The following is a 26,905-nucleotide window of genomic DNA, read 5'->3' as shown; positions in this document are numbered from 1 at the left end:
TTTAATGACCCGCTACTCAATTACCCACGAAATTACCTCCACTATCGAAAAGGCAGAATCAAATACCCGCTCCCGCACGCCTAACTCGAATGCGCGCAGGCGGCCGCGTTTCGAATGCTACAAACGGACTCGTATCCGTCACGAGGCCTACTAAGGTCACTACAACCCAGAGATCCCTGCAAATGCCCAGACTGCCCAGAAACTTTATTGCTCACTCTCGCACATGCTCTGGCAAGTGTACCGGGTTACCAAAGCACCTCTCTCCAGTGAGGCCGATATGGGAAGAAGCCTCAAAAGTCGGACCCAAACTCCAACCTCAAGGCCGTCAGAGGGCCCAAGGACTGCGGAGCGTCACCACGTTCCCGTCCCGACTTGGGCGTCGCCAACGGTTTTCGCCCGAAGAGCTCCCGAGTGGAACTCCCACAGGATTAAATCCTCAGGACCTCAATAAGTTCTTATTGTTCTTACTGTATTTTGAAAGTAAGGTCAGAAGAGACAGGCCGATGCAAGATATCCAGCTGCAGTGGCGCCAGACATATGGTTCAAAGCAAATTAAATGTATGTCTACGGTTCACATATGATGAGAGCTGTCTATACAAGCTGGAGACGAAGCGCTAGGTGGTTTGGAATGAAGCCCACTTCCAGTTCCCTGCTTTGAGTTTTTCTCCTATTGCTGAAAGCCTTTCCGTAAAATATTTTTTTCGTTATGTTCATTATGCTTATTCTATTCACATTTAGATAGAAAATAAATATTTTTTTCTGGTATTTATACGTCTCGCCCTTCAAAAGTTAATGCGGCATCATCACCGAGATTTCAGTAGGCACTCGCAACCCGAATTAAACATGCCGCTTGAGTAAAAAATCAACCTTTGAGCGTAACATTGCACGAAAACATGGTTTAGGACATACAACATAGTTTATTTGGTTTTACAAGACCCCACCGGCTCCGTAAACGTTATCAGGAAACAAAAGGAGACAGCCAACCGAGGAGGAACAAAGCATTCTTCTAAGCATAGCCCTACTTGCTTGGATCTTTCACTAAATAATCTCTCAATTTCGCCAGTTTGGTACATTTATGACCGGTTTCTTTCAGTTCTGCTAAGCGGAACGTTGACCTTTCGTGATAAATTCGCCTTTTCGTTATAGGTATCCTTAATGATTTACTCTGGCGCTATTTAGACAACGCCACTTTTGTTGTTTTCGTTCTTTAGAATAACAGAAACGAGAAACATAATGCGTTTCTTCATGACCGCATCCAGATATTCACCATTTTGGTCCTTCAAGAGAAGCTGGCCTGGGCCGTCGCCAGGACGGACGTAGTAGGTAATATTTCGCCTGCAAAGATCAGAAAAAACTTGATATTAAAAGACATGCATACAGATAATTGGATTTCGGGCTTATATGTTCATTTATCTACCAGACAGCGCATGACGATCTTTTTGCAAACTTACAACTTTGAAGTTTCAGTAAAAAATAAAGGGGTCGATTGTACCTCAAGTACAGAAAACATGAATCAGTTCGCCACAATCCAGAGTACTCCTAAAGGGTTACTGAACCACCTTTGTTAAAGTCCCAAACGCAAAGGAACGGTAATAGTGCCTAGTATGCTTTATTGGCATCCTATTTGAAACAGGGCGGTGACAGATAGTCACCTAACTGCTTGCGTTACTCAGGTATGCTATATATGGCTTTTACTCTAGCATTTTTGTATACATCTTTTCCTGTTCCTCGAAACGTCTCTATCTACCTTGTGCCGCTACCTATTCCTGTAACGGATCCGGTCGTGTGAATCTTTTCCCTGGTTTTTTTACACCAATACTCTAAACGTATATTGTTTATCTCGACTGCTGACTGGTTAATGCTTCCATCCAGTTTAAATCCAAGTGCTTTTGATAGGTGTGCGTTACCTACGGGCCTCACTGGTTGAGGCCCTTCACATCTCATTAGGGTATGCTAAGTGGTCCCCATATTTCCGTTGCAACGTACACAGTACCAAGTCAATGTGGAATACTGTGGAATCATTGGCAATGAACGTGCTATTCAAGCTGCTCGTTCAGCTCATGAAGAAGACAACTGCCTATCGATCCCGCTGTCTAGGGCAGATTCTGCAAGGATGCTCCGCCTACTTGCACGCCAATGCACTTGTTCAGACAGGAATAAACCACATTTTATGCACCCCCGATTATACACCTTGGATCCAACCTTAAGCCTTCGACTTCCACCAAGACTTGCCCGAAGAGATGCGACCCTTCTGTGCAGGCTAGAGTTGGGCGACGCGTTCTCCAATGCCTACGCGCTCCGCATAGGAATGGCCAACAGTGCAGCATGTGACAATTGTGGAGACGCGGAAACGATTCGTCATGTTTTTTGTCAGGGCCCACAATACAGCGTGCAGAGACAATCACTTTCCGTCGTGCTGAACCAGTTGGACGACCAGCCTTTATCGGAACAAAGAATTCGACAACGATCGACGCGTCTCAACATCGCATTCGAAGGCCGTGCAAGCGCTCCTGCGCTTCCTGAAGTCCGCTGGCCTTTGTGAACGTCTGTGATCAGAACGCCTCTTGTGTTACCTATACCTGTGTCTGTTTTTTGTTTGTTTTTTCGCTCTCTCTCTCTCTTTGCACTCTCTCCAATCCTTTTATCCCCCACCCCACTGTAGGGTAGCAAACAGGAAACTCCTGGTTAGCCTCCCTGCCTTTCCTCTCTCGCTTGCTCGCTCTCTTTACTCCGGTATGTTTTGGTTCTCAGGCAACCAGCTCGAGCCTCAAATAGCAAGGCACTTCCCTTAGTCTTATCGTGCAGAATTTGCCGTCTAATTTTTTCGTTATCCTTCTTGTACATCTCCATGGTTTCTTTGTTTTCTTTCCTTGCATCTAATTCACTGTATCTGTTACTCTAACGTTGTTTTTAATGACTCCAGGTTGTCTATTTAAACCTTCAATTACCCTGAACTTGGTTGCCAACTTTCTTGACCTCTTCCACCATTATGTCCGCGTTTTTCAGGTACGTATACTTGTGCACTTTAGCCACCCATTAGTTTTGTCATCGCCCCGGCGGCATCGTCATCGCCACTAGCGGCAGCTACGTGCAACAGAATTCCAGGTAAGCGGAGCACTATGTAGTCGTTACTATCTATCTGTGCGGCCAACGTGACCACGTGACCTGGTCCTCATCGTAGTCATCGCGTGGTCTTCGTCGCGTCAGACACCTACCGACGCGGCGGTTGCACTTTGGTTTGTTTTGTGGTGGCAGCTATGGACTTCACAATGTTCCACAGTAAGAAAGCCTTTTTTTTCACTCGCGTAGAGAGGTTTTCTTATGACGGGACATTAAATATTAACCGTAGCAAACCGTGCGTTAATTACAATACACATTCCGTGTTACTTTAGCTTCGGTGTTGGTGGCACGCTGCCGTGGCCAAGTTCTGGCGAAAAACGTAACAGACTTGATGCCCACTTTGAAGTTTTGGCGACGCCTTCATACAGCTACCGCTCACGATGTTTAATTTATAACCTCGATAGTGTTTGTGCGATGTACATAAGTTACGACTTCTTTAGCCGCATAACACTGTTTGTCGCTCCCGCGTAGTTGGCGTACCTGCAGTATAACGTCATGTTGACATCGGCGCGCTCCTTTTTTTTTGTATCAGAATGTTTCGTGCGTTAGCTTTACGGTTAATCCACTGGCTACTTCTAATGCAGTGTAATTTCGATTTTTCCCAACGATGCACCATGCGCGAGCCCGGGCCCGCCCGGCCCGTGGGCCGGGCGGGCCGGGTAGGAGTTTTTCATCGGGCACGGCATTTGACCCGGGCCCGGCCGGGCTCGGGTTTTTTGACGCGGGCCCGGGCCGGGCTCCTGATTTTTCCCAATTTTTCGGTCTCGGGCCGGGTTCGGGCGGTTTCGACCTGCAGGGGGGCGGGCCGGCCGGGCGGGAACAATTTCCGGGCCGGGCCGGGCCCGGGTCGCCATAATTTTTGATCGGGCTCGGGCGGGCCGCCACGGGCCCGGGCCGGGCCCGGGCCGTCTATTTTGCAAACAACACAGTCTATTTTCACCATGCAAGCACTGCGGACATGAACGGTCATTTAACGTAGGTATCCCCATTCACTAGAGCAATGTTTAAGGTAACGCATCCACTGCGCACTCGAGCTACTTGAGCTTATGTGCCTGCTATTCTTGGTATTATTTGCATGTTATTATTAGGCCTTACTCACCGCGCTACATGCTCGGCCGGAGGCTGCTCAGTGTTGTGCATATATATATATATATATATATATATATATATATATATACCACGATTACTATGAAATGCCGTGTGACAGAAAATTTTAAATATCTTTGCTAGTGAAACATGGTGGGCGGATGACGAAATGCGTTGTACTGACATGCTGGTAGTCGGCATGCTATTACTTCCTCCGTGATGTTTCCTATATAGCAAATGTCACAATATAGATCGTCAGCAAGTTGCTCATTCCTGTGTGCTAGTTCCTGTTGATCAATCACCTTTGGTTGCGTGAGATATATACGCAACCTCGTGTTCTTTATTTATAATAGGATGGGTCTTCATACTTACGTACTGAAAAATCGATAATTAAAGGGGGGGGGGGCGGTATAACCTAGCGTCGTCTACAAAGTTGGTGCCTAGCGCTAATGTTTCTGCTGTTTTTTACGGAAGTGTTAATAAATTTTGCTGCATATGGGGAGTGTAGTTCGACATGACAACATTCAAATCCTCGAAATCAGGATCTCCGCAGCAAGACGCGGACCAAATCGCCGGCTTTCGTCTTTAGTACCATGTTTTTTTTTTTTATATTGTACATACATTTTGTAAACTGACTGGAAGTTTCTACTGCTCTACTTAATATGACCAATTCGAACATGCGAACATTCCTTGCATGAAAACTAGTAAATGACTTGGCTGATTAGGTTTTTCTACAGAAATTATTATCTAGTTCGTTTCATGGACTGAATGCTGTAGGCGGATTGGTGCTTATGAGCTCGCAGGTGATTTCCACTACAAATGAACAATGAAGTTCCTAACAATTTTAACTTTTTCGTGAACAATCTTTACATGAAATTGCTCTAGTATCTGTGCAAGAAGCCCGCCATTGCTGTAAAAGTGCTATTTGAGAAAATGCCTGTTACACCAATATTTTTTGCCACTAGTTTAAGTTATCCATATACTGGTGCTAATTTGACCATTCCTTCCGCGTGGTTGCACCTTGCGAACTTACCGGCATCATTAGGCCACCTGGAATATGTGCTCTGGAGTGTCCAGTTATGAAGTTAATGAAACTAAGCGTCGCTGCCTCGACGACCTCATCTACGCAAAAAAAAAAAAACAACAACGTTTGCCTTTTGCAAACCGAATTTTAGGTATCCTATTTAAAAACTATCACATACATTCATACGAGTAAGTACATGCTACACACTACTCAGATGATTAACCTTGCCAGACATTGATTATATGGATCCCACGGCCGGTCAGTTCTTCGTTTATGTTTATTTATTTTTTGCTTGATATACTGTTAAAAGCTGTTTCTTGCTCTATTTATAGCGTTTATTAGAACCACTGGCCATGTTTCTGAGAGAGACAGGGCTATCCACAGTTCTTTCCAAAGTGGACTAATCGAATGGTAAGCACTCTCTAATTTTGTTATCACAACACTGCTAGCAGGGTTCATTCCGATATTCATTTAAAGGCCAACTGATTTCTTTTCCTCTCGCTGGTCTGCTATGACATTTCTACTGCCTTGTAGCAGCAGAGGAGTGTGCGCAGGCATATGATAAATTTTACTGGGCTTAAGCTGCTGTAGAGGTAACGCGGTGTGAATTGAGGACATGTTGGATTATGGGACAATCGCTGTTACAGCGTAAGCTGTTATGGGTTCATTCCAATAGCCGTTTTGGTTCACGATGATGTCGCCGCCGGCGTTTGGCCGTAACCGCCATCGCCGGAATTGCGAAAAAAGGTATCCACTCTCCGCCGGGATCGAGCCCAGGCCCGCTGCGTGGGAGTCGGATACCTTACCACTCAGCCACGCAAGCGCTTGCTATCAAGCAGCAGAAATATTCCCTTTAAACGCGCCCAATAGGCAGGCGCGCAGGCGCAGACGACCCTGGCCTCCGCCAGTATGGTGGCGCCATCTAGTTAAAGTGCACTAGGTTTGCGGCGCGTAACGCCATTCCTCTTTCTTTAAATCGTGCTGCGTGATAGCTGGGACACCCTGTATATATACAAACACCTTCAGTAGGGTTGTTCAGAGGGGCGGACAATTAATGTCTTAAAATGGTGTTCGCAATTGCGTGGCAATCAGGTTTTTTGCCGAATAGTTTCTGTCCTGGACCGAACTTCATTGGTCCGTCGACTTGCATGTAACACCTGACGAATGTCGGTCCACCGAACAGTACTGTTGGGCAATAAAGCAAAGATTAGCGCGAAGTTGTGAAAATCATTTTAACTTATAGTATATATACATACATATACATACATATAAAAGAAGGAATTAGACGTTCGGAAGTGTAGTTTAATAAAGTGAAAGTGCAGGCGTACGTAGAAAGGAAAAAAAATTCACTTCGATGGCCTGGCCGGGGTCCGGCCTTCATCATGAATGCGATTTCAAGCACCCAGAGCTCAATTTGCTGTGGATGCTTGCAATATTCTTTCAAATCGCACACACACACACACACACACACACACACACACACACACACACACACACACACACACACACACACACACACACACACACACACACACACACACACACACACACACACACACACCACACACACACACACACACACACACACACACACACACACACACACACACACACACACACACACACACACACACACACACACACACACACACACACGCACGCATGCACGCACACACACACACACACACACACACACACATACACACACACACACACACACACACACAGATATATATATATATATATATATATATATATATATATCCGTCCTCGGATCGGAGAGCCGTTTATGCATTCTCAAGCCAACAATTATTTTGCGATTACGCGTAACTATATATACTATATACGCGTAACTATATACGCGGCACTATATGTTTTTGCTCAACAAGCACTAGATAACTTGCCTTTCATGGTGCAGTTACTCCAAGCCCCACATGGGGCGCGCAGGGGGTAAGTCACGAGACCTTCGCTTTAAAGAAGGTGCATCAGAAGAAAAATCTATTTAAGGCCCACTCTACAAAATTTATTCGTGGATTCTACGTGCTGGATCCACGATCTGATAATCAGGCATGTCGCAGTGGGAGACTCCGGATGGATTTTGACACCAGTGGATTCTTTAACTTGCACCCAATGCAAGGTACACGGGCGTTTTTGCATTTCACCTCAATCGAAAATGCGGGTGTGCTGTCCGGAATTTGGTCCCGCGACCTCGCCCTTAGCAGCGCAATGCAAGAGACACGAAGCAATCACTGCAGGTAAGGCCGACTTTTGTGCTGGGTATTACGGTGCTACTGTTCTTTTGATTTAGACCATGCAAAACAATCATAGTGGTTTGTGCGTAACTGATCCTAAATGGCTCACACCTGAAAATTTGGTTACTTGGTCGGAGGTGCCGCTTATAAACGTTCTCAGACCAGTGGCTTGCCAGCGGCGACAGGAAGCACACACCTTCGCCAGTAGAACCGCGCGTGCTACCAATTCTGCCATGTATACGGCGGACATGTCTCGCATGTCCTCCGTGCAAGTCGTTGGCACGAAGGTTAATGTTATCATACCATTGAAATTCACCTGCATGCTTCTCCAGATTGGGAATGAGCGTTTTAGCACTGTGACGCGTTTATGGAGCTTATGAAGTGTAATACCGAACAAATCCGCAGCGCAGCTGAAGCCGGCTTGCAGCATTGCTCCACGTAATTTCTGGTAAGAAACTTCTCTTATCTCATAATGTCTAAATTGCACGCCACAACGTCTTCAGTCAGCTACATTTCTTAGAGTTCTTTTAGCGATACGAGAGTCTTTAAAGACATTATGAGTAGGGATTCATCTCTCGATAACTTGGCCTTCTGAAATTTGTCCGCGGTGTTCTTTTGGCAGTTCTTAAACTTGTAGTTGCCTTTCCCAATTATTGATTTAGGAACTTGTAGTTACAGAAGTAGTACGTTGTTCTTTTAAGCCCACGGCTGACGCAGATCACGATTATAGTTGCGCCAACAAACTCAATAAAGTAGGAGATCAATTAAAAGCCAGGACTGCGAAACCTTGTCACTAAATTCGTGTAACAGTAAGCGCATTTTACATTCGTAGCGCGATAAACAATGTCAAACCTGCATCGATGTGCGATGCTTAGGGACGGTAAATAACGAGATACAATAATACAAGTAGAACGATGACAAGTTTAATTTATCGAAACGTGCAGGAATGCTGAAATCTGCAGATCACGAAATCATGGTTACAGTTAACTTCATCATCTGAACAAAATAGAAGAGCCATTGAAAACCAAGACTGGGAAATTATTACTGCAAGATCGACGGTAAGTGCATTTTACTTTTGTATCGCGGTAAACAATGCCAAAGCTGCAGCGAAGTTTATATTTATGAAACGTGCAAGATTGCTGAAATCTGGAGAACCATTCATTCTTTTAAACCACCAAGTGAATCTGTCAGTCTTTGACATACATGCTAATGTGCGAGATGCTACATCGTAGGCAATTTATACCCTCTCGGTCCCCTGTTCAATGATAGCTTAATTGCGCGCCCAGTCGAAATTAAGCTTACCCTTCGTGTCCGTTTACTCCCTGGAGAAACCAAATGTATACTGCACTTGGCACGCTGGCGTCGTAATTCACTTCTGTTGTGGTTAGACAGTCAAGGTCACCGTCGTTGTCGACGTCGAAGAGTGCGAGACCTGCCCGAAAACCCTCGAAAACCTGCGAAAGAAAAATGTCATAGCAACGTATTATTCTTATGCGCAACAAGTATATCACTCAGTTCTCAACTTTCCCACTTTCCATGACAAGCACTTCTGACAAAAAAGGAAGACGACGACGGGGCCTGGTGCGAGCGGCAGCATTTCAACGGCTATCTCTCGGATCGATCACCTCATACTAGCCTTCTTCAGTAAAGAAGCGGACAATCATGCGTAACAGTTTTGGAGGAGGTGTGGGGCATTCCGCAACCTCCACCAAAACTGTCGTTCTGTGAACTCAAGTTCCTGCTTACGTCGGGCCCTATGCTGCGTCACTTCAACCCTTCTTTTGCCACGGAAATCAGTATCAGTACTGACTCCCGTGGCATAGGAATCAGACAACGATACAACGAAGCCGAGCGTTTGTACTTATGCCAGTCGTTGTCTGAGATATTCCAAGTGAAAATCACAGTCAGAGAGGAAGAACATCTCAATGTTGTTTTTGATACTCAGAAATCCCGCTGTTATGTTTATGGTCGCCCGTTCAAGATTTTAACCCACCACCATTCTGCACGCTGGCTTGCAGGTCTTCGAGATCCGTCTTGTCGTCTGGTGCAATGGGCTTTATGACTACAAGAATATGATTTTGTGGTAACCTACCGGAGAGGCCGCCATCATGCAAACGCTGATTGCCTCTCTCGCTAACCATTGGCAATGGCACACTCCGATTTAGACACCCTTGATTACTGTCAGTATGCTAGTGCTCATTATGAGCCGATGTTATCACTTTCGAGCAAGAGCAGCGTTAGAAAAGAAGCTTGGAACCTCTTTTTTTTTTTGGTGACTGTACTCCAAGAGTTATTGATTAGTTTTATATCCTTGACGGCCTGCTCTATGAAACCGTGTACAAAGCGAGTGGTGCTCGCTTCCCCCTTGATGTGCCGGAAAGTCTAAGCAGGGACGTGCAATACGTGCCATGCATGATGTCCTGACAACCAGTTATCTGTGACTCGCCCGCACGCTACAGCGTATCTAGAAGCGCGTTTACGTATAGATTCCGCACTCAGTAGATCCTTACGTGGTCAGCTGAAATTAATGCTAACATCATAAGCGACCTTCAAACGCTCCATCAAGGCCAATTTCACCCTCTGATTCCTCCGCGTACACCGTTTGTACGAGTTGATGTCGAAGTCCTGGGCCCCGTTCAATGTTCATCGAACAACTTCCAATGGGTTATAGTTTGTGTTGGCCATATTGCTCGCTACGCAGAAGCCGCAGAAAAACCCTCAGCCTTCGCTGCTTGTGTCGCAGCTGCCTTGTTGCATTCCGTTACTCTACGCCATGACCCACGTCGCGGGATCATAAGTGACAGTGATAAGTCGACAGTTCGTTGCCGAAGCTGTAGAAGAGTTGCTTCATTTATGCGGTGCACAATTCCGACACTCAACGCCGTATCTTGTTGAACGTACGAAACGAACGTTGATTTACATGATGTCCATGTGCTATCGACCAAAAATGTTTACGGACCAAGAGATCTAAGAAAAAGCTGAATATCTCCGCAGCCTCAAAACGCAGCCTGGTATTCCCATTTTCAACCTGTACTGGTATATGCGAACAAAATTGTGATGTATGGTTTTACTGGCTACTTTTACAGACTTCTCGGGTGTTTAGCGTTTTCTGAGATTCCGTGGTCCGTAAACTTTTTTGGTCGATAGTACGTCTCCCCGATCGCCGCAGATATTTCTTGGCCCTATCCTATCCTTCTCTGTACATGCCGAAGATTTATTCACCAAGACCAATCGCCAATCGCCTTGCCGAAGAAGCCAGCCAGATAGCGTGTCTTCGCATGGTGGCATCGCGAAACCGCTGGGAACAGTGGTACGACGGCCCTCATCGACCGTTTTCCTTTACCAAAATGTGATTTAGGGCGCCTTTGCAATCCAACAGTGAAGGTGCGGCTGTGGCCGCAAATTTTTGCCGCACTATTTTTGGCCCATTGGCAATTTGTAGACATTTAAATGACATAACTGGCGTGGTGGCACCCCTCTTGCGTACATGTCGGGGGTCTAGCAAAATCCAACGTGAATATGTTTGCACGTCTTAAACGATATTATCCCGTCACAGATGACTCTCACAGTGGGTTTTGTCAGCGTAACGCGGTTCTAGCGCATCGAGAAAAAAAGGTTGAAGAGGAAGACGACGACTGTCCCTGGCATTTGTATATGTATACACACGCAATCATTCTTAATATTATTCTCGCGAGAGGCGTTCATTCGACGTTTTGCTGGACTAATAGAGAATGTTTTTACATCCTTAAGTCTCGCCAAGCTTCACTTCGAGGAAACAATGTGTTAGCACTAGAGACATGAATATACCCAGCTACTATTTCTGCTAACAATTTTGGTTCCGGTCATTGCTTGCGGTCGGATTCAGATGCAGTATTCAGGAATAGTAAAAAACGGATAAAAGAATGTATGGCTGTTCCTGTCGCAACTAGGTGACATCATACACGCAATGTGCGTTCAATCGCTCGAGAGTTTGAATGTGCACTGCTTGGTATTCTACTACTGCGAGCAAGAACGCGGACACAAGAAGACGCATAAACACATACACACACATGGCGCTATCTTCTAACAACATTTTATTTTTGGAAACAGCAGTTTTCGAACAATTTATTTTCAAGCTGATGGTATAATGGCGGTTGGTTTCCTAAAATAAATTCTCATTGGAAGTTAGCGCCGGGTGTGTTTATATGCATCCTGTGCGCGTGTTCCTGCTTGTGCTACTGGAAAACCTCACCTCGTCAATCACACACTACGCACTGTAACCAAGGATGGAGTTGGTAATTTCCTCATTATATTGAATGACCATAAAGCCATTAGTATTGATTTGTGATCCTTCAGCTATAAAAGCAATGCCAATGGATTAACAGTGATTCTGCACTAAGTTCATTGCTGAAGTATGAGCACGACTCTCCAGGAACTATTTCGTACAGAATAATATTAGGCTTTGTAGTAAAAATGACAATGTCGCCCTTAGAGTTGCGAAGTTATCCCGCTGCTCAGCGATGGAAGCACGGGAAACTATAACTAAATAGCGTAGCCTGGCGTAGCTTCCATTGATGGCGCAATGCTAAAGAGACAGCGGAGCTGATGGCTACCTAGCTATTCCTGGCTTTTGGGCTCGGCTAAGCACTACGAAGTCATCCCCAGCATTTCCCGTAATTTATTTGATGATTCATCAATTAGCTATTGATTGGCTATCGATCGGCTATCGCTAGGTATTGGCTACGTATTTGGACTAGGCTAAGCTCCTCCAAGTCATCCCCAGCTTTTTCCAGAATTCATAAATATTGATCGATTTTGATTAGCTATTGATTGGCTATCCATTGGCTATCACAATGTATTGGCCACCCATTTGGGCTTGTCTAAGCCCTACCAAGTCATCCCCAGAATTTTCTGCAATTTATTGAATAATATTCGAATATCGATTAGCTATTGATTGGCTATCGATTGGCGGTCGATGACTGACTTAGCTTAAGTAGTCCCAACCAGGCTTACTAGACTAGGCCAGGGTCAGCTTCGCTAGCTCACAGGGGTATGTGCCATTGCGCTTGGACCCTTTCTGCACCACCGCTATAGGATCGGCCCACATTTTCTGTTCGCGAATCACGGACTAACGGCCGGCTTGAACAGCTCCGCTGGGAAAAAGGCAGGCAGCAGGTGACACTTCAGTAACTTCATAGGTGACTCTGCGCTATAGCTTAACAACTAACTTCTGAGACTGTAGAATGGTAAGTGTTACTATCTTGCATAGAGGCAAAGATGAAGCACAACTCTGCAAGCTGCAGATACATTAAATGCAGAGGCGGCAAAGTGAGAGAGAGAAAGAGAAGTGGCACAGGCAAGATGGGGTTGGTAACTGTTTTGAGCGCTTCTGGCTATGCTGCACTTGAGAAGGGGCAAAAGAACTCAAAAATAAACTGGAAGCGGAATAAACAGATCTCAGCTCCTACGTTGAAATACTTATTATTGCGATGGCAATTATACAGGGGGTTTCACTTCATGGGGCCAAACCTTAAAAATATACAAATGCTAAGTAGCTGGATATTACCAAGGTAATGTTGTTTGGCGTTGCTAGGACATAGATTTTTTTGCATTCCGCCTAATTAAAAAAATACTCTTGAATAAATAATTAACTTCTGAATTATTTTATTTAAACGAAAAGTATCAATGAGAATGTTGTAGAGCAACTTGAAAAACTCCCGATACAGGTTTCTGTTGCTCAATACGGGCAACATAAACGACTTCTTCAGAGCGTGAAAGAAGCCCACGTATACACGCAAAATTACCGCGCTACTGGCCGCTCGAGACACTTTTCGTGTATTCGCGGGCATCTTTCACGCTCAGAAAAACACTTTTATGTAGCACCTATATTTAGCAACAGAAAGCTGCATCAGTAGTTTCTCACGCTGCTCTACAATTTTCTGTTTGACACTTTTCATCTAATTTTAATAATTGAGAAATTCAATAAATAATTACGCGCACTTATCTAATTATATGGAATGAAAAAAAATAATCTGGGGGTGGAACTGCCAAATTTCGCTCATTCCGTCAAAGCAGGTCATACAGGCTGCTGGATTTCAATAACACAGCAAAACGTGGTTGGTTTCTACAACGCAGACGAGCCAGGCCATGGTCTGCGGAACTACTCTAAAGGTCCTGTCGTGTAAGTTTCCAAAACGGTCCGAAGGGAAAGCCTCTGGTCTTTCTATGATCAACAGTCACACAATAGGTCCGTCAAAAATTTTTCCGACGCATATTTTCCCATTCACAATTCCAATTATGCGTCAATAGGCATTCGTGACATTGTGCACAAAGCATAGTAGCTGATCCGCTTCCATTCCACCCTATGAGAGTGGATGTACAGCTATGCTGGTGCGGATGTTATACAAGTATACAACACCGCCCCAACGGACGTTAGACGACGTTGTACAAGGACCACCACCACCACAAGCGACGTGCGCCCCGCGCGTACGAACGGTTGCGGAAATGCAGCATACATCCTCATTCTTCGAAGCCGTGCGCCAAGTGTAACTTCCTTATGGAACTAAACTGTTGGTCATAAGTAAATTGAGTCAGAAAATGCATAACGTACGACTTACACACAAGCTGCAGACATGATGTCGTCGGATTATAATTCGGATATAGCAGAAAACATATTTCTCTCACGCGGAATCACAAACACATATCCCTTTTCCAGCTGCCATTTTTTCGGTGAGCACGCCACAAAAAATCCGGACCAACTAGAGACTAACAGATTCGCAGTGAAATGCACGTCAGTCACGTTCGCGCAAAAATGGAACATTCTATACCGGGTATTTCTCATTTGCTAACCTATATGGTATATGTACCTCGCTTCTTAGGCATTATTGTGAATCTCTACCTATCCTATCTACCTATCTACATTCGAGAAGCAGTCCGCTGCATACTACAACAAAACCTGGCTAACTGGACAGTGTTCTGCGACTCAAAACCGGCGCTGCAACTCATAATCAATTATATGAATCCCAGAAGCGCATATAGCCCTCTAATATACGACATCATGGCTCTGCTCACCGAGGCGTCTCAATCCGGACATAACATTGCACTGCAGTGGATTCCCAGCCACTGTGGAATAGCCGGAAATGAGCAGGTTGACGCGGAAGCAAAAATTGCGCACACTGACGGGAAGATTATAAAACTTCCCTTTTGCCGTTATGACATCAACGCCTTGCTACACAACTCCATCAAAACGTCTATGGAGCGACAATGGGACAACCCCGAACATCGGCAAGAGCGCCTCTATAGACTTGACGCCGGCTTGCGATTCCGACTTCCACTTCGGATGCGGAGAGGCCAGGAAACACTAATCCATCGATTACGGCTTGGTGTGGCGTACACTCGCAAATACCTTCACAAGATTGGACGAGAACGAGACCCTGATTGTAGCGTCTGTTACACTCCCGAGACAATAGAACACATACTTTGCGTGTGCCCTCAATATGCGACCGAGCGAAGGACACTAAAACGTAGTGTTGACTCTTTGGACTCCCGCCCCTTTTCGGAAGCCAAGATTTTAGGCGCATGGAGAAGCGTTGATCATGCCCAGCGCACCATAAGATCACTTCTGAACTTTATGTGTGAGACGGGCTTAGACGGTCGTCTCTAGGACCTGTGCAGTGTGCAGTGCGCGAAATGTGTTTGTGCGATGACGTTCTGTGCGGACAACACTACTCCTGCGTGTAGTGTGTGAAAAGTGCACAACCGCGTATTGGACAACGTGTGTAAATAGTAGCTCCTTGTACGATATCATAATCACCTGTCACCTACCTCTCTCTGTATCACCCACTTCCCCTTACCCCAGTGAGGAGTAGCAGGCTAGAGACACGCTCTCCAGGCCGACCTCTCCTCCCTTCTCTTCATTAAAATCTACTCTCTCTCTCTCTACCTATCCTGACGCCTTCATAGCGTGTCCATGAGGAAGTGATTGATTCTATTATTCTCCTTGTAAAACACATGGCATGGCTAGAAAAACACACGAACGTTGGGTTATTTTGTAGTCCAAATCTACAGAACACTCTTTATGAAATGTTTTCATTACTGCACTCGGATGCTGTCAAGTCCGCGGAACTCAAACCACGAAACGCTTGAGCACACACGCTTAGAACCTGCATAGGTATTATCCGATATTGCTGAAGTAGCCGGCACAATTACGATCGATATGGGTTATTCCATCACTACGTATCCTGCCAATGACATGCTTAAACACGTCCTTGGCGCTTTACATGGCTCCAGTTTCAATGCCTAGCTTCTTATGCGAAAAATAGAAGAGATACAGCGTTTTCAAGCGTTGCAGTGCTCCAACTCCTCAAAAGGGGTTCTTACAATATGCGGAGGAGACAGGGTGCGACAGAGGACACTAGACAACTGCCATCGTGCGAAAGAACAGTGCCCTTGCAGATACCAGACGTTTCACAAAGCTGGTGTGGTGTGGACCCCGTGTGACCGAAGGAAAACCATCAGCGTTGATCAGCGCCCAATTACAGGATTCCACAGATTTAGCTTCACTTAAATTTCGCTATCCGTTCTGTTCAGATTACCACCGTGTGGTATGTACACCGCTCCTCAGCAATAACACTGATGTACATGCGCCCCACGCTCCTGCCTGCAGCGGAAGCCAGGACACTGTCCTTAGTCCATTGCAGAGCCCAGTGAATGGAGTGTAACGGATTGTCCACTTGGCTTCGTCGTTTTTGCAGCCAAACTTACCGTGCTTACCTAGTATCGCTGAAAACCACTCTGCTCGCCGGCAACTGCGATCTCGTGAGGAAGACGAAACGTGAGGAATACTTTATTCCCTTCCCCGCATCTGATTGGATTGGATCGACGTCTGTGCATCTGCCCAACCTTTCAAGTCAAGCTTTACACCCTCCACTTTTTTTTGGCACTCTTTCGTTTGATACCCCCATAAGCAAAGGACACTTTCGATCGCAATCAAGCCCTACCGGTATCAAATTTCTTAACATCAATTCGCTTTTCTCCCGCAAGCTGTGGAAGTAAGGTAATTGAAATCGACAAACCTAATCCCAATCGAGCTCGATCGCCATATAAGGTGCCCAGTGTGGCTGTGGTATTATCTGTTCGAGATGATGGAACGTTTTTCAGGGAAAAATCGAAGAAATGCTAGAACATTAAAATCTTAGAGAAGCCTCAAGTCCTATGAGCATTTGAGAACGGGACCAATTCAATTACTCTCAGGTCTTGGGTACTTTCGTAAGCTAAAGGGAAGTGTATACAGTGAGGGGGCCCGTTACTATAGTTACAATGCAAGTGACGGGGCAACAGCAGTCCATACATACCTTAATGAATTTCAAGTGGCACCAACCAAATAATAGATTTATTTTCCCGAGGTTTCGGAACCAACTCGATTCCTTCTTCAGTGGGAGTGGACGACGGAGATGTCGAGGCGCTACTTTTAATCTTTCGTGGTCTAGGTGCGGGAGGCCGACGGGGGGACGACGACAATGAACCTATTTTGTGGTTGGAGTCACTGGAAAGTTATAATAAATTGAACAGCCAGACAGGCAGTTCTGTCAAAATGTTTAGATACGCAATTTGGGCCATAGGAGATCTTCCCGTTCGTGTTTCGTGGCGCCTAGCAAAAGTCTTGTGCTCATGAGTACGCGGACCCCGGTTGAAATTACATGGGTATAGTTTTAAACGCGAAGCTTTCCCTTGCCAACATTGCCGGGTTTTTGTGACCGTGGGAGCTGGGCGGCTGTTCTATCGCTGAACAAGCCAACTAATCAGCGGAGGAGGCAAGCGTCACCGCCGCTGGGTTTCTTGCAACACCACGAGATGGCTCTGGTCTGCGCGCATCCTTGGCAACGGTGGCGCCGGCCGTGCGGGGGAACTAAACATTCACGCAGAAACTCCTCTTGGAGTAATCTAAGACACGCGTAAGCATTTGCTACTAATCTCCTGCTTTTCTTTGTTGTATGCTGCCGTGTTTGGCAGAGTGGTGCGAAATGTCGTGACAGTCGCACTAAAAAGAATTTGATATATCTAAGTCTAATTCTAGTTGGTTCATGTTCCTGAGTGAGACTCGGAAACATGAATGAAAATAAATGGGCCGCTAAAGGACACAAGTATCTGTACTTGAAAAGCGTGGACACAGAAGGGAGAAAGAAGTCAAGAAAGTCCATGGTAATTGGCACTGTAAACAGACAACCAGGAGTCATCACAAAGAAAGTGAGAGAAACAAGAGATATTTGAATGCAAATAATGGAAACAAAAAGGCGAAGAAAGAAATGGGAAGGGAAAACCTGTACAATAACACAAAGAGCAGTGCCTTGTTATTTGAGGCTCGAGCCAGTTGCCTAAGGACAAATACATACTGGAGCAAATATTCGGAACTAGATGAGGCCTGTGTATGCTGCAGCCAAAATCCGGAGACCACTCAGCATCCTAATGGAATGCGAAGGGATTCACCCAGTGAGAACTGTAGGTATCGTACACCTTCCAGAAGCGCTTGGGTTTTAAGTGGACCGAAGCGTCAACCGGTCAGCCATCGAGATAAGCAAGAGACATTTAGAGTATTGGTGAAAAAAAAAGCAGAGACGAAATTTATGTGACCGAATCTCTTGGAGCTATAGGTAGTGGTACAAGGTAGATGTTGAAGGAAAAAATCGCAGTTTAGCCCAAAAGGCCACGCATCAATTGCGATCGCGAATTAGTAGATAGCTATACGGAGTAAGGATAGTAGTTTTATGGCTGCATAAGCTTGGACACATTCACTTGCTAACTAAATTAACAAGTATGGTGTCAGCGTGCACAAGCAAACATGAATAGATCACACTCAATGACCGCACACAACTGCGGTCAAAACGCTGGCAGTGAGCGAGCGCGCCGGGCGCAGCGAGTGAAGGTTCGTGCGGTCTATCGCTTCAACGGAACCTGAGCGGCGAAAGCACAGCGCATGAAACGTAGGAGCCGTGTTGCACATCGCTTTCAAGATACGGTGCACGATACCGCCCGCGGCCGCGCGAAGTACGAGTACAAGTACGCGGTTGCTCACAGAGCAGAAGCCTCACCCCCTCCCTCCCGCGCTGCCTTCCCGCTTTGCTCCTTTCGCCTGCGAGATTCCAGATCCCCAAGCGCCCGCTCGCAAGATACGCATTTGGTGCCGCAGCACAATGTCGTCCCCCCCTCCTCCCTCCCTCCCTCCCATCCCTCCACGGCCTTTCGGGCAACGGAAGACGTCGCGCTTTCTCTCCCCGAGCGTTCGCTCCCCGTGAAAGCGCGCGTTGGGCGCGTGCTATCACGCTCACATACAGCATAGAGCGCGCGGCGACGATTTTATCGGCCTGGGACTTTATACGAAACCTCACGGCAACGGCGACGATGACGGCAGAGATTCTCTTGCAGTGTCCATATGATTGCTATCACAATTAAAAAAATGTTCGGCCCTTACATCCCATGGAGAAGGTTGACCAGCGAAGCTGAAAAGGGGTGGGCGCGGTGTTTATCTTAAGGTTTATCGTGCGGGTATCATCATCATCATAATGAGCTCATATTTACGTCCACTGCAGTACGAAGGCCTCTCCCTGCGATCTTCAATTACCCCTGTCTTGTGCTAGCGGATTCCAACTTGTGCCTGCGAATTTCCTAACTTCATCACTCCACTTAGTTTTCTGCCGTCCTCGACTGCGCTTCCCTTCTCTTGGTATCAATTCTTTAACCCTAACGGTCCACCGGTTATCCATCTACGCATTACATGGCCTGCCCACCTCTACGTTTTCCGCTTAATGTCAACTAGAATATCGGCTATCCCCGTTTGTCCCTTGATCCACACAGCTATCTTCCTGTCTCACTTACGCTCTTCCTTTCCAAGCGGCCCGACAAACTGACATCGACCAAGCAAATCGACTGCTCCGGATTGCCTGCAAGGCGGCACTCGGCCTGCCCGAAAACACGAGCACTGACCGTCTCAGCGAGCTGGGCATGATGAAAACATACGAAGAACTCGCCGCGGCCACACTCATGGCCCAGCGCGAAAGAGTAAACGCAACACCCCAGGGGCGCTCCGTGCTAACAGGACTACGATACCCTCTAACGCCACAGTTCTGCGGAGACGAGACCATACTTATGCCACCTGATCTACGAACAAGAATTCATGTGAACCCCATCCCACGTCACATGAACCCTCACTTCCACGTGAAACGGCGACAAGCCCGAGCAGCCATCCTGCGCAAAAGGCAGGAGGATGCAGACACATACTTTACTGACGCGGGCTTATACCCCAGAGGTGAGACAGCGACTCCTACTTATGTGACTGTCGCGACAAACCGGGGGAGACCGATCGTAGCAGCGTCCGTACGCACGAATTCAAGTGCCACGGCGGAATCCGCGGCCATAGCCCTAGCCATCCGAGACGCTGAGGCCAAGAGCCAGTCGGCTTATATACTCACAGACTCGCAAGACGCCTGCCGGCTCTTCCTTCAGGGTAGTTCTACCGGCCGGGGTCCTTCTCATACTAGGACCAAGCCTCCAATGGACCACGGGATAATCTGGTGTCCCACGCACACCGGAGTGGAAGGCAACGATCGGGCGGATCATCTGGCTCGAGGTATAACAGGCCGAGCCGCGATACATACCGCTCGAACGGACGCCTCTCCGACACCCGGCAGCACACCGAGAGACATACTTGAGGCACAACGACTAGGAAGGCGAACCAAAGCTCCAACTCACCCCAAGCTAAACAGGCGACAGGCGAGGGACTGGCGCCGAATACAGACAAACACCTACCGACATTTACATAGACTGCACAAATTATTTCCTAACAAACACAGCGCAGATGTCCATGGTTCGACTCCACCCCGACACTAGAACACATCACTTATCAATGCACGCAGCGTCCAGCAGACGCTGTCTTGCCGCTACTTGACTATACACTTAGCAATTGGTAGTGGGAGGCGCGACTCTCCGAACTGGACTTGGGAAGCCAATTGGCGACCCTCGACCAGGCCCGGCGCGCCGCAATAGCCAGTGGGGCCCTGGAAGATGGGCTCCACCCACAGTGACCAAGCACGGTCTTAATTTAAATAAAGTTGGTTCTCTCTCTCTCTTCCTGTCTCTTCACGTTAAGCCTAACATTTTTCGTCCCATCGCTCTTTGTGCGGTCCTTAACTTGCTCTCGAGCTTCTTTGCTGACCTCCAAGTTTATGCCCCATATGTTAGCACCAGTAGAATACAATGATTGTACGCTTTTCTTTTCAACGACAGTGGTAATATCAAACTCAGGATTTGGTAATGCCTGCCATATGCACTCCAGCCCAATTTTATTCTTCCATAAATTTCTTTCTCATGATCAGGGTCCCCTGTGAGTAATTGACCTAAATAACGCACTCCTTTGCAGACTCTAGCTAGAGGCTGAGGGGCGATGCAGAATTCTTATGATGATGATGATGATGATGATGATGATGATGATGACCTTTTCTTTGGCGCATACCCACTCACGGGGATCGGCCAAGAGTCGGGCAGATTTTATATACGTGCTAAGTGAATAAATTTAGCAAATGTTAATTTTGGTAAATATAATAAAGCGAATAAATTCTAATACAATTCAGTTGGACAATAAATACATAAAAAGTAGGCATACTAGTACAAGAGGGAATAAGGTAATGATAAATGGATTAATAAGATTAATAATGGAACCGGTTTGATTCAACAATAAATTTCTCTATGGCGATGCATACATTCCTGTGTGGGTGTCCAAGCACAGAAGCTCCGAAAGACAGCAGTTCCGGAGAGTTCAATGGCAGGCCGAGCTGTCATATTGCAATTTGCAATGTTCTTTTTCTTAGGGAGGAGAAACGCCGGCAGTCCAGTAAGTAATGGTCGATCGTTTCGAATTCGTTACAGAAATGGCACAAAGGGGAGATCGCCAGACCAGATCGGTGCATGTAGAAATTTAGGCGGGGGACTCGACATCGCAGTCTTGTTAATGCCACTTCTGTTTGTCTGGATTTGCAAAAGTTCCTGCTCCAAGGGAATTGTAAGTGGTGCAGTTCGGAGGATGATGTTAGATCTGATTTTGATGCCATATTCCCTTGCCAGGCTACTGAACATATTATCTTTGTCTTCTGCAAATTAATCTTCAACCCACTCTTACACTTTCTTGGTTAAGGTCCTCAATCATATTGCTATAATTCGCCCCGATTGTTGCTGAATAGGACAATGTCATCTGCAAACCGAAGGTTGCTGAGATATTCGCCGTTGATTCTCACTCCTAAGCCTTCCCAGTCTAAGAGCTTGAATACTTCTTCTAAGCATGTAGTGAATAGCATCGGAGAGATTGTGCCTCCTTGTCTGACACCTTTTGGATAGGTAACTTTCTACTTTTCTTGTGGAGAACCAAGGTTGCTGTGCCATCCTTGTAGATATTTGCTAATATATTCACGTATGCGTCCTCTACTCCTAGGTTACGTAATGCCTCTATGATTGCTGGTATCTCTGCTGAATCAAATCCTTTTTCATAATCTACGAAAGCCATATAGAGAGGTTGATTATACTCCACAGATTTCTCTATTACGTGGTTGACGGCAGGAATAGCATCCATTGTAGAATATCCCTTCCTGAAGCCAGCATGTTCTTTTGGTTGGCTAAAGTCAATTCTTGCCGTGATTCTATTTGAAATTACTTTGGTGAATGTTTTATGCAATACTTAAAGCAAGCTAAGGGGTCTATAATTCTTCAAATCTTTAACGTCTCTCTTCTTATGGATGAGTATAATGCTGGCGTTCTTCCAGCGTTCTGGTGCACTTCAAGTCGGGAGGCATTGCGTATAAAGGGCCGCAAGCTTTTCAAGTATGATATCTCCTCAATCCTTGAATAAATTGACTGATTCCATCTCCTTCACCAGCTTTTTCCCTGGTCATGTCTTTCAAGACCCTTCTATCTTCATCGCTAGTTATAGAAGGAGCCTCTGTATCCTGTTCATCACTACTTCGAATGAAAGTAGCTTGGCTGCTCTGGGAAGTGTACAGGTCAGTATAGAATTCTTCCACTGCTTTTATTATGTAATCTAAATTACTGATAATATTACCCTGCTTACCTTTCAGTGCATACATTTTGCTTTGTCCTATGCCAAGTTTTCTTTTCAATGATTTCATACTGCGTCCATATTTTATTGTTTCCTTAATATTTTACGCCGTTATAATTTCGATATCCCTTACTTTCTTCTTGTTGATCAGTTTCGACAGTTCAGCGAATATGACCTCTCGAGTTTGACACTTTCATCTTTTGGGGTTACTTTATTAGGTCCTTTGTTACTTGGGAGAGCGTACTACTAGTTGCCTTGGTGCCTTACCTACCACTTCAATTGCTGCTTCTGAGATCAACCTAGTTACGGTTTCATTCATTACCTCTATGTAGTCCTCTATCTTCCTGTTCTAAAGCTGCATATTTGTTTGTGAGCACCAGCCTGAATTGGTCTGCTTTTACCCTTACTGCGTCTAGGTTGGCCTGTTGCTTCATGACTAACTTTACTCTTTCTGTCTTCAAATTGAGAGAAACTCTAGACCTCACTAACCTATGGTCACTGCACTTTACCCTACCTACCACTTCTACATCATGCACTATTTTTGGGATCGGCGGAGAGTATGAAATCTATTTCATTCCTTGTTTTTCTATTAGGGCTATTCTAGGTCCACTTCTGGTTGCTGTGCTTTCTGAAGAAGGTATTCATTATTCGGAGCCTATTGCTTTCCGCGAATTCGATCAACATCTATCCTCAAGTGTTCCTAGGATCGATGCCGTAGTTGCTAATTGCTTGCTCACCAACCTGCTTTTTCCGCACTTTTGCATTGAAGTCGGCCGTGACTACAGTATACTGAGTTTGCACTTTTCTCAATGCCAATTCAACATCTTCATAAACTGTTCTATTTCTTCTTCATCGTGACTGGAGGTTGGGGCGTAGGCTTGTACAACCTTCATTTTATACCTCCTATTCAGCTTTATCACGACGACTGCTACCCTCTCATTAATGCTGTAGAATTCATCAATGTTGCCTGCTATGTCCTTACGTACTAGAAATCCTACACCAAATTCTCTCCTATCTGGAAGACCTCTGTAGCAGAGGACGTGGGCATTCGTCAGCACTGTATAAGCCTTACCAGTTCTCACCTTACTAAGGCCAATAATATCCCATGCAATACCTGATAATTCTTGAAATAGCCCTGCTAGGCTAGCCTCACTCGATAGGGGGCGCGTGTTGAACGTTGCCAGGTTCAGTTTCCATTGGCGGCCTGTCCGGGTCCAGAGATTCTTAGCACCCTCTGCCGCGTAGCAGGTCGGACCACCGCCTTGATCAGGTGCTCCGTAGCCACTGGGGACTGAGGGCCATGGGTGAAGTGTAGAAGTCATTCGGGAGGTAGCGGCCGAATAGTGCACCAAGGAGGCCAATTCCTGTTCTGGTGAGGGAGTCACTTTGTTGAAGCTTATAAGGCCTTCCTAATTTGGCTGCACCTTGACTAGTACAGCCCGACCAGCTCTCTTCGATTTTTTTTGTGGTTTCAGGCGCCACTCCAGGCCTGAAAGTGCAGTGGACTGGATGAGGAGTTTATGCTTCAGAATAAAGGCATGCCACCCGAACCTCTTTAGGGCTCATTTTAGGACACTCAAGCGAACGGTGTGTGCTCAAGTACCTTACGAGTTCGTTTCTTCTTGTAATGGTCTGTTACGACATGAACAAAAATGAAACAAGACAAAGACAGGAAAAATAAATAAATAAATACATAAAAAGTAACAGAACTTGTGTTCTTGAGCGCTGACAAACTGCGGGGTAAAGTTACTGCTGTGTTGGTGATAGGCTATTATTGCGTGTAAAAGGGCGACAGATTATATCGATAAAAGCCCGCAGATCCACGCCCTGTGGAAATCGATGTTATGCGAAGCAGGGTGCGGGAAGCCTACCAAGTTAACGAAACGACCATGAGAGCACCAAGAATTAGGCGGCTCTTTCATGACCTACATGACACGCATGTCATGACATTCGTGTCATGAGTCTTCAGGAGTCCCTTTAGCTACACCTAAGGACCATAAGGCGAAAGCCTTAGTGACGCTCATGATTATGACTTCGATCATCAGCCTTTAGTCATTTCCTTTACTTAGTACCACATCCGAACCCATTCCATTGGTTTTGAAGTGTTAATATTTTTTTTCGCTAAGTCATTGTCATTTTTGCCGAGTCGTGCTCATGACTATGACTTCGAGCACCCTCCTTTAGTGTTTCCTTCGCTTAGTACCCACGTCCGAAGCAATTTCAGTGATTTTGGAGGGTTAATCTTTTTCGCTGGGTGATTGGCATGACCTATCACTTATGTTCGTCATACATTCCTGTCATACTACGCCAATCTTGGTACCTACCAAGTTAGCGAAACTACCATGAGAGCACCAATACCTAGGCGACTGTTTCATGACCTGCATGGCACGCATGCCATGGCGTTCATGTCATCACATATCATTTATGTTCGTCATATACTCTTGTCATAGTGTGTCAATTTTGGTACATACCAAGGTAACGAAATGAGCCTGAGAGCAAAAAGACATAGGTGGCTAGATAGATAGATAGATAGATACTTCCTAAGTAACAAATGTTCGCCAAGAAATGCTTCGCATTTAATAAATCTGAACTATTGATGGAAAAAAGGCATCGAAGTGGTAATAATGCTGTTGCCGTCACATGCATGGGTAACTTTACCGGGGAAAGTAGATATAGACTAATGCTAGAGTGAAGTAGGTATAGAAACCTAATTAGCTTAGGCAGGCTAGGTTATTTGTTCCCGCTCCGAATCTAAAGAAATGGCATTAGAAATCATCATCATCATGGTTCTCATGGCAAAATACCTGAATATGACAACGAAAACACGTAAATTCGTTTAAATGGTGTCCGGCCAGACTACACGGAATGCAGAAAAGCGAGTGCGTTAATCTTTTTTTTTTTGCAATATAACAAACTAAGTGGACATACACGCATGCAGGCAATATGAATCACTCACCTTTCCCACATCTGGAAATTCGTGCTGAAGCTGGTTCTTAACTTCACCCGAAATAAGGGGCAGAGAAAGCACTGCAATAACAACGGCTAGTCTAGGAAGTCGCTGCATGTTTACTATTAGAGCTGCGTTTAATGTTGAAACAATTGTGCCTGCCTTTTATAAAGAATTCGCAGTGCCTCGCCAGCCTGGCTTCATATTAAAAATAACGATCTCTTTATCATGGGGGGGGGGGGATAATCTGTAAGCATCCACCTCGTGGGGACATGTCCACTTCGTCTGCTGATAAGTGCTGATTGCATGGGGCGCGTTTCTTCTTCGAACGCGTACGCCAGCCTGGCCAATCAGAACTGCAGCGGTAGATGAATTGGATGTCCACTAGGCTTAAAGTTGACCTACATATATTAGTTGGATCTAAGCTCGGCGCATGAAAAAAAAAACGTATGTATAGCATATTTGCATTTCAAAATTAGCCCTCGTCAGATTTCAACTCGAGTGTCCGAAAAACCTTTTGGGTTATCTCTCAACATACGACCAGTTGTCCCTCTCGTCTCTGTTAGTGTAAATTGAACTCTTGTTTGCATGACAACCTTTTGGAATAACTCTCTTCATACGACAAGTTGTCCCTCTCGTGTCTGATAGTGTCGAATTAAAACTCTTGTTTGCAAAACAACCTTTTGGAATAACTCTCTACATATGACAAGTTGACCCTCTTGTATAGGTTAATTTCAGAATGTCACTCTGCTTTGCAAGACAACCTTTTAGAATAACTATCTACATATGTCAAGTTGTCACTCTCGTGTCTGATAGCTCGATTATGGTAAAGTATGTTTATATTCTTTAGTTAGATTGCATTTGATAATAGTAGCAATTAACGAAGGTATGCATCAAGTGACAGGGTACTCATGGCAGCAATGCCAAATGGTACTAAATAACGTGTCAATTACTCGTATTTAACTCTGAAGAAAAAGGCACTCTAAATGCAGACACAAAATTTGTTTAAAATTTGTGATCTAAACAAAACTAAAAAAAATTAAATAGATGAATTCATCAGCAGTGTCGGCATAAAGAATGACAAATATTTGAAAAGCTCCCCATTCTGTATATTACAGTAAACGTTAGGAATAACGAAGTACCAGTGCTTTTATAATGACTAGGGTAGGGCTCGGCAGCGATACTTTGCAACTGTATCATAATACGATAGTTTGCATTTGTATCTTAAGATACCTCGTTACATTCGCAAATTTCTTATATATCTATATTATGTAAGCAAACGCGGATGCACCAAAACTGGTTGCTTAGAAATTTCTTAACTCCGACTTCTTAACACCGCAGTTTCTTAACTCCCCAGTTTCTTAACTCTGAAGTTGATGGTCCAAATACTTAGATTTTTT

At 45.4% G+C, this 26,905-nt stretch overlaps 1 protein-coding gene across 1 annotated transcript; it reads right to left on the bottom strand.

Moving 5' to 3' along the window:
• Window positions 1–1,153: 1,153 nt before the first annotated feature.
• On the bottom strand, window positions 1,154–25,673 carry LOC119440400 (uncharacterized). Its single transcript, XM_037705312.2, has 3 exons — window positions 25,515–25,673; window positions 8,785–8,936; window positions 1,154–1,335 (listed from the first exon to the last, which is right to left on the bottom strand). The coding sequence occupies exons 1-3, from the start codon at window positions 25,620–25,622 to the stop codon at window positions 1,176–1,178; spliced, it is 420 nt and encodes a 139-aa protein (XP_037561240.2). The 5' UTR covers window positions 25,623–25,673; the 3' UTR covers window positions 1,154–1,175.
• Window positions 25,674–26,905: the final 1,232 nt, after the last annotated feature.

This window comes from Dermacentor silvarum, chromosome 2 (assembly GCF_013339745.2).
Source record: "Dermacentor silvarum isolate Dsil-2018 chromosome 2, BIME_Dsil_1.4, whole genome shotgun sequence".
In the NCBI taxonomy this organism is placed as follows: domain Eukaryota; kingdom Metazoa; phylum Arthropoda; class Arachnida; order Ixodida; family Ixodidae; genus Dermacentor; species Dermacentor silvarum.
Note: the sequence above shows the minus strand (reverse complement) of the source record. Positions and strands in the feature narration are given on the sequence as shown.

Bases quoted from the DNA above. Each gene is read 5' to 3' on its own strand.
- LOC119440400 (XM_037705312.2), bottom strand. From the start codon at position 25,622: ATGCAGCGACTTCCTAGACTAGCCGTTGTTATTGCAGTGCTTTCTCTG. The intron at 8,937-25,514 runs GTGAGTGATTCA...TTTCTTTCGCAG, and splicing joins AATTTCCAGATGTGGGAAAG to GTTTTCGAGGGTTTTCGGGC. The intron at 1,336-8,784 runs GTAAGCTTAATT...TGATCTTTGCAG, and splicing joins GGAGTAAACGGACACGAAGG to GCGAAATATTACCTACTACG.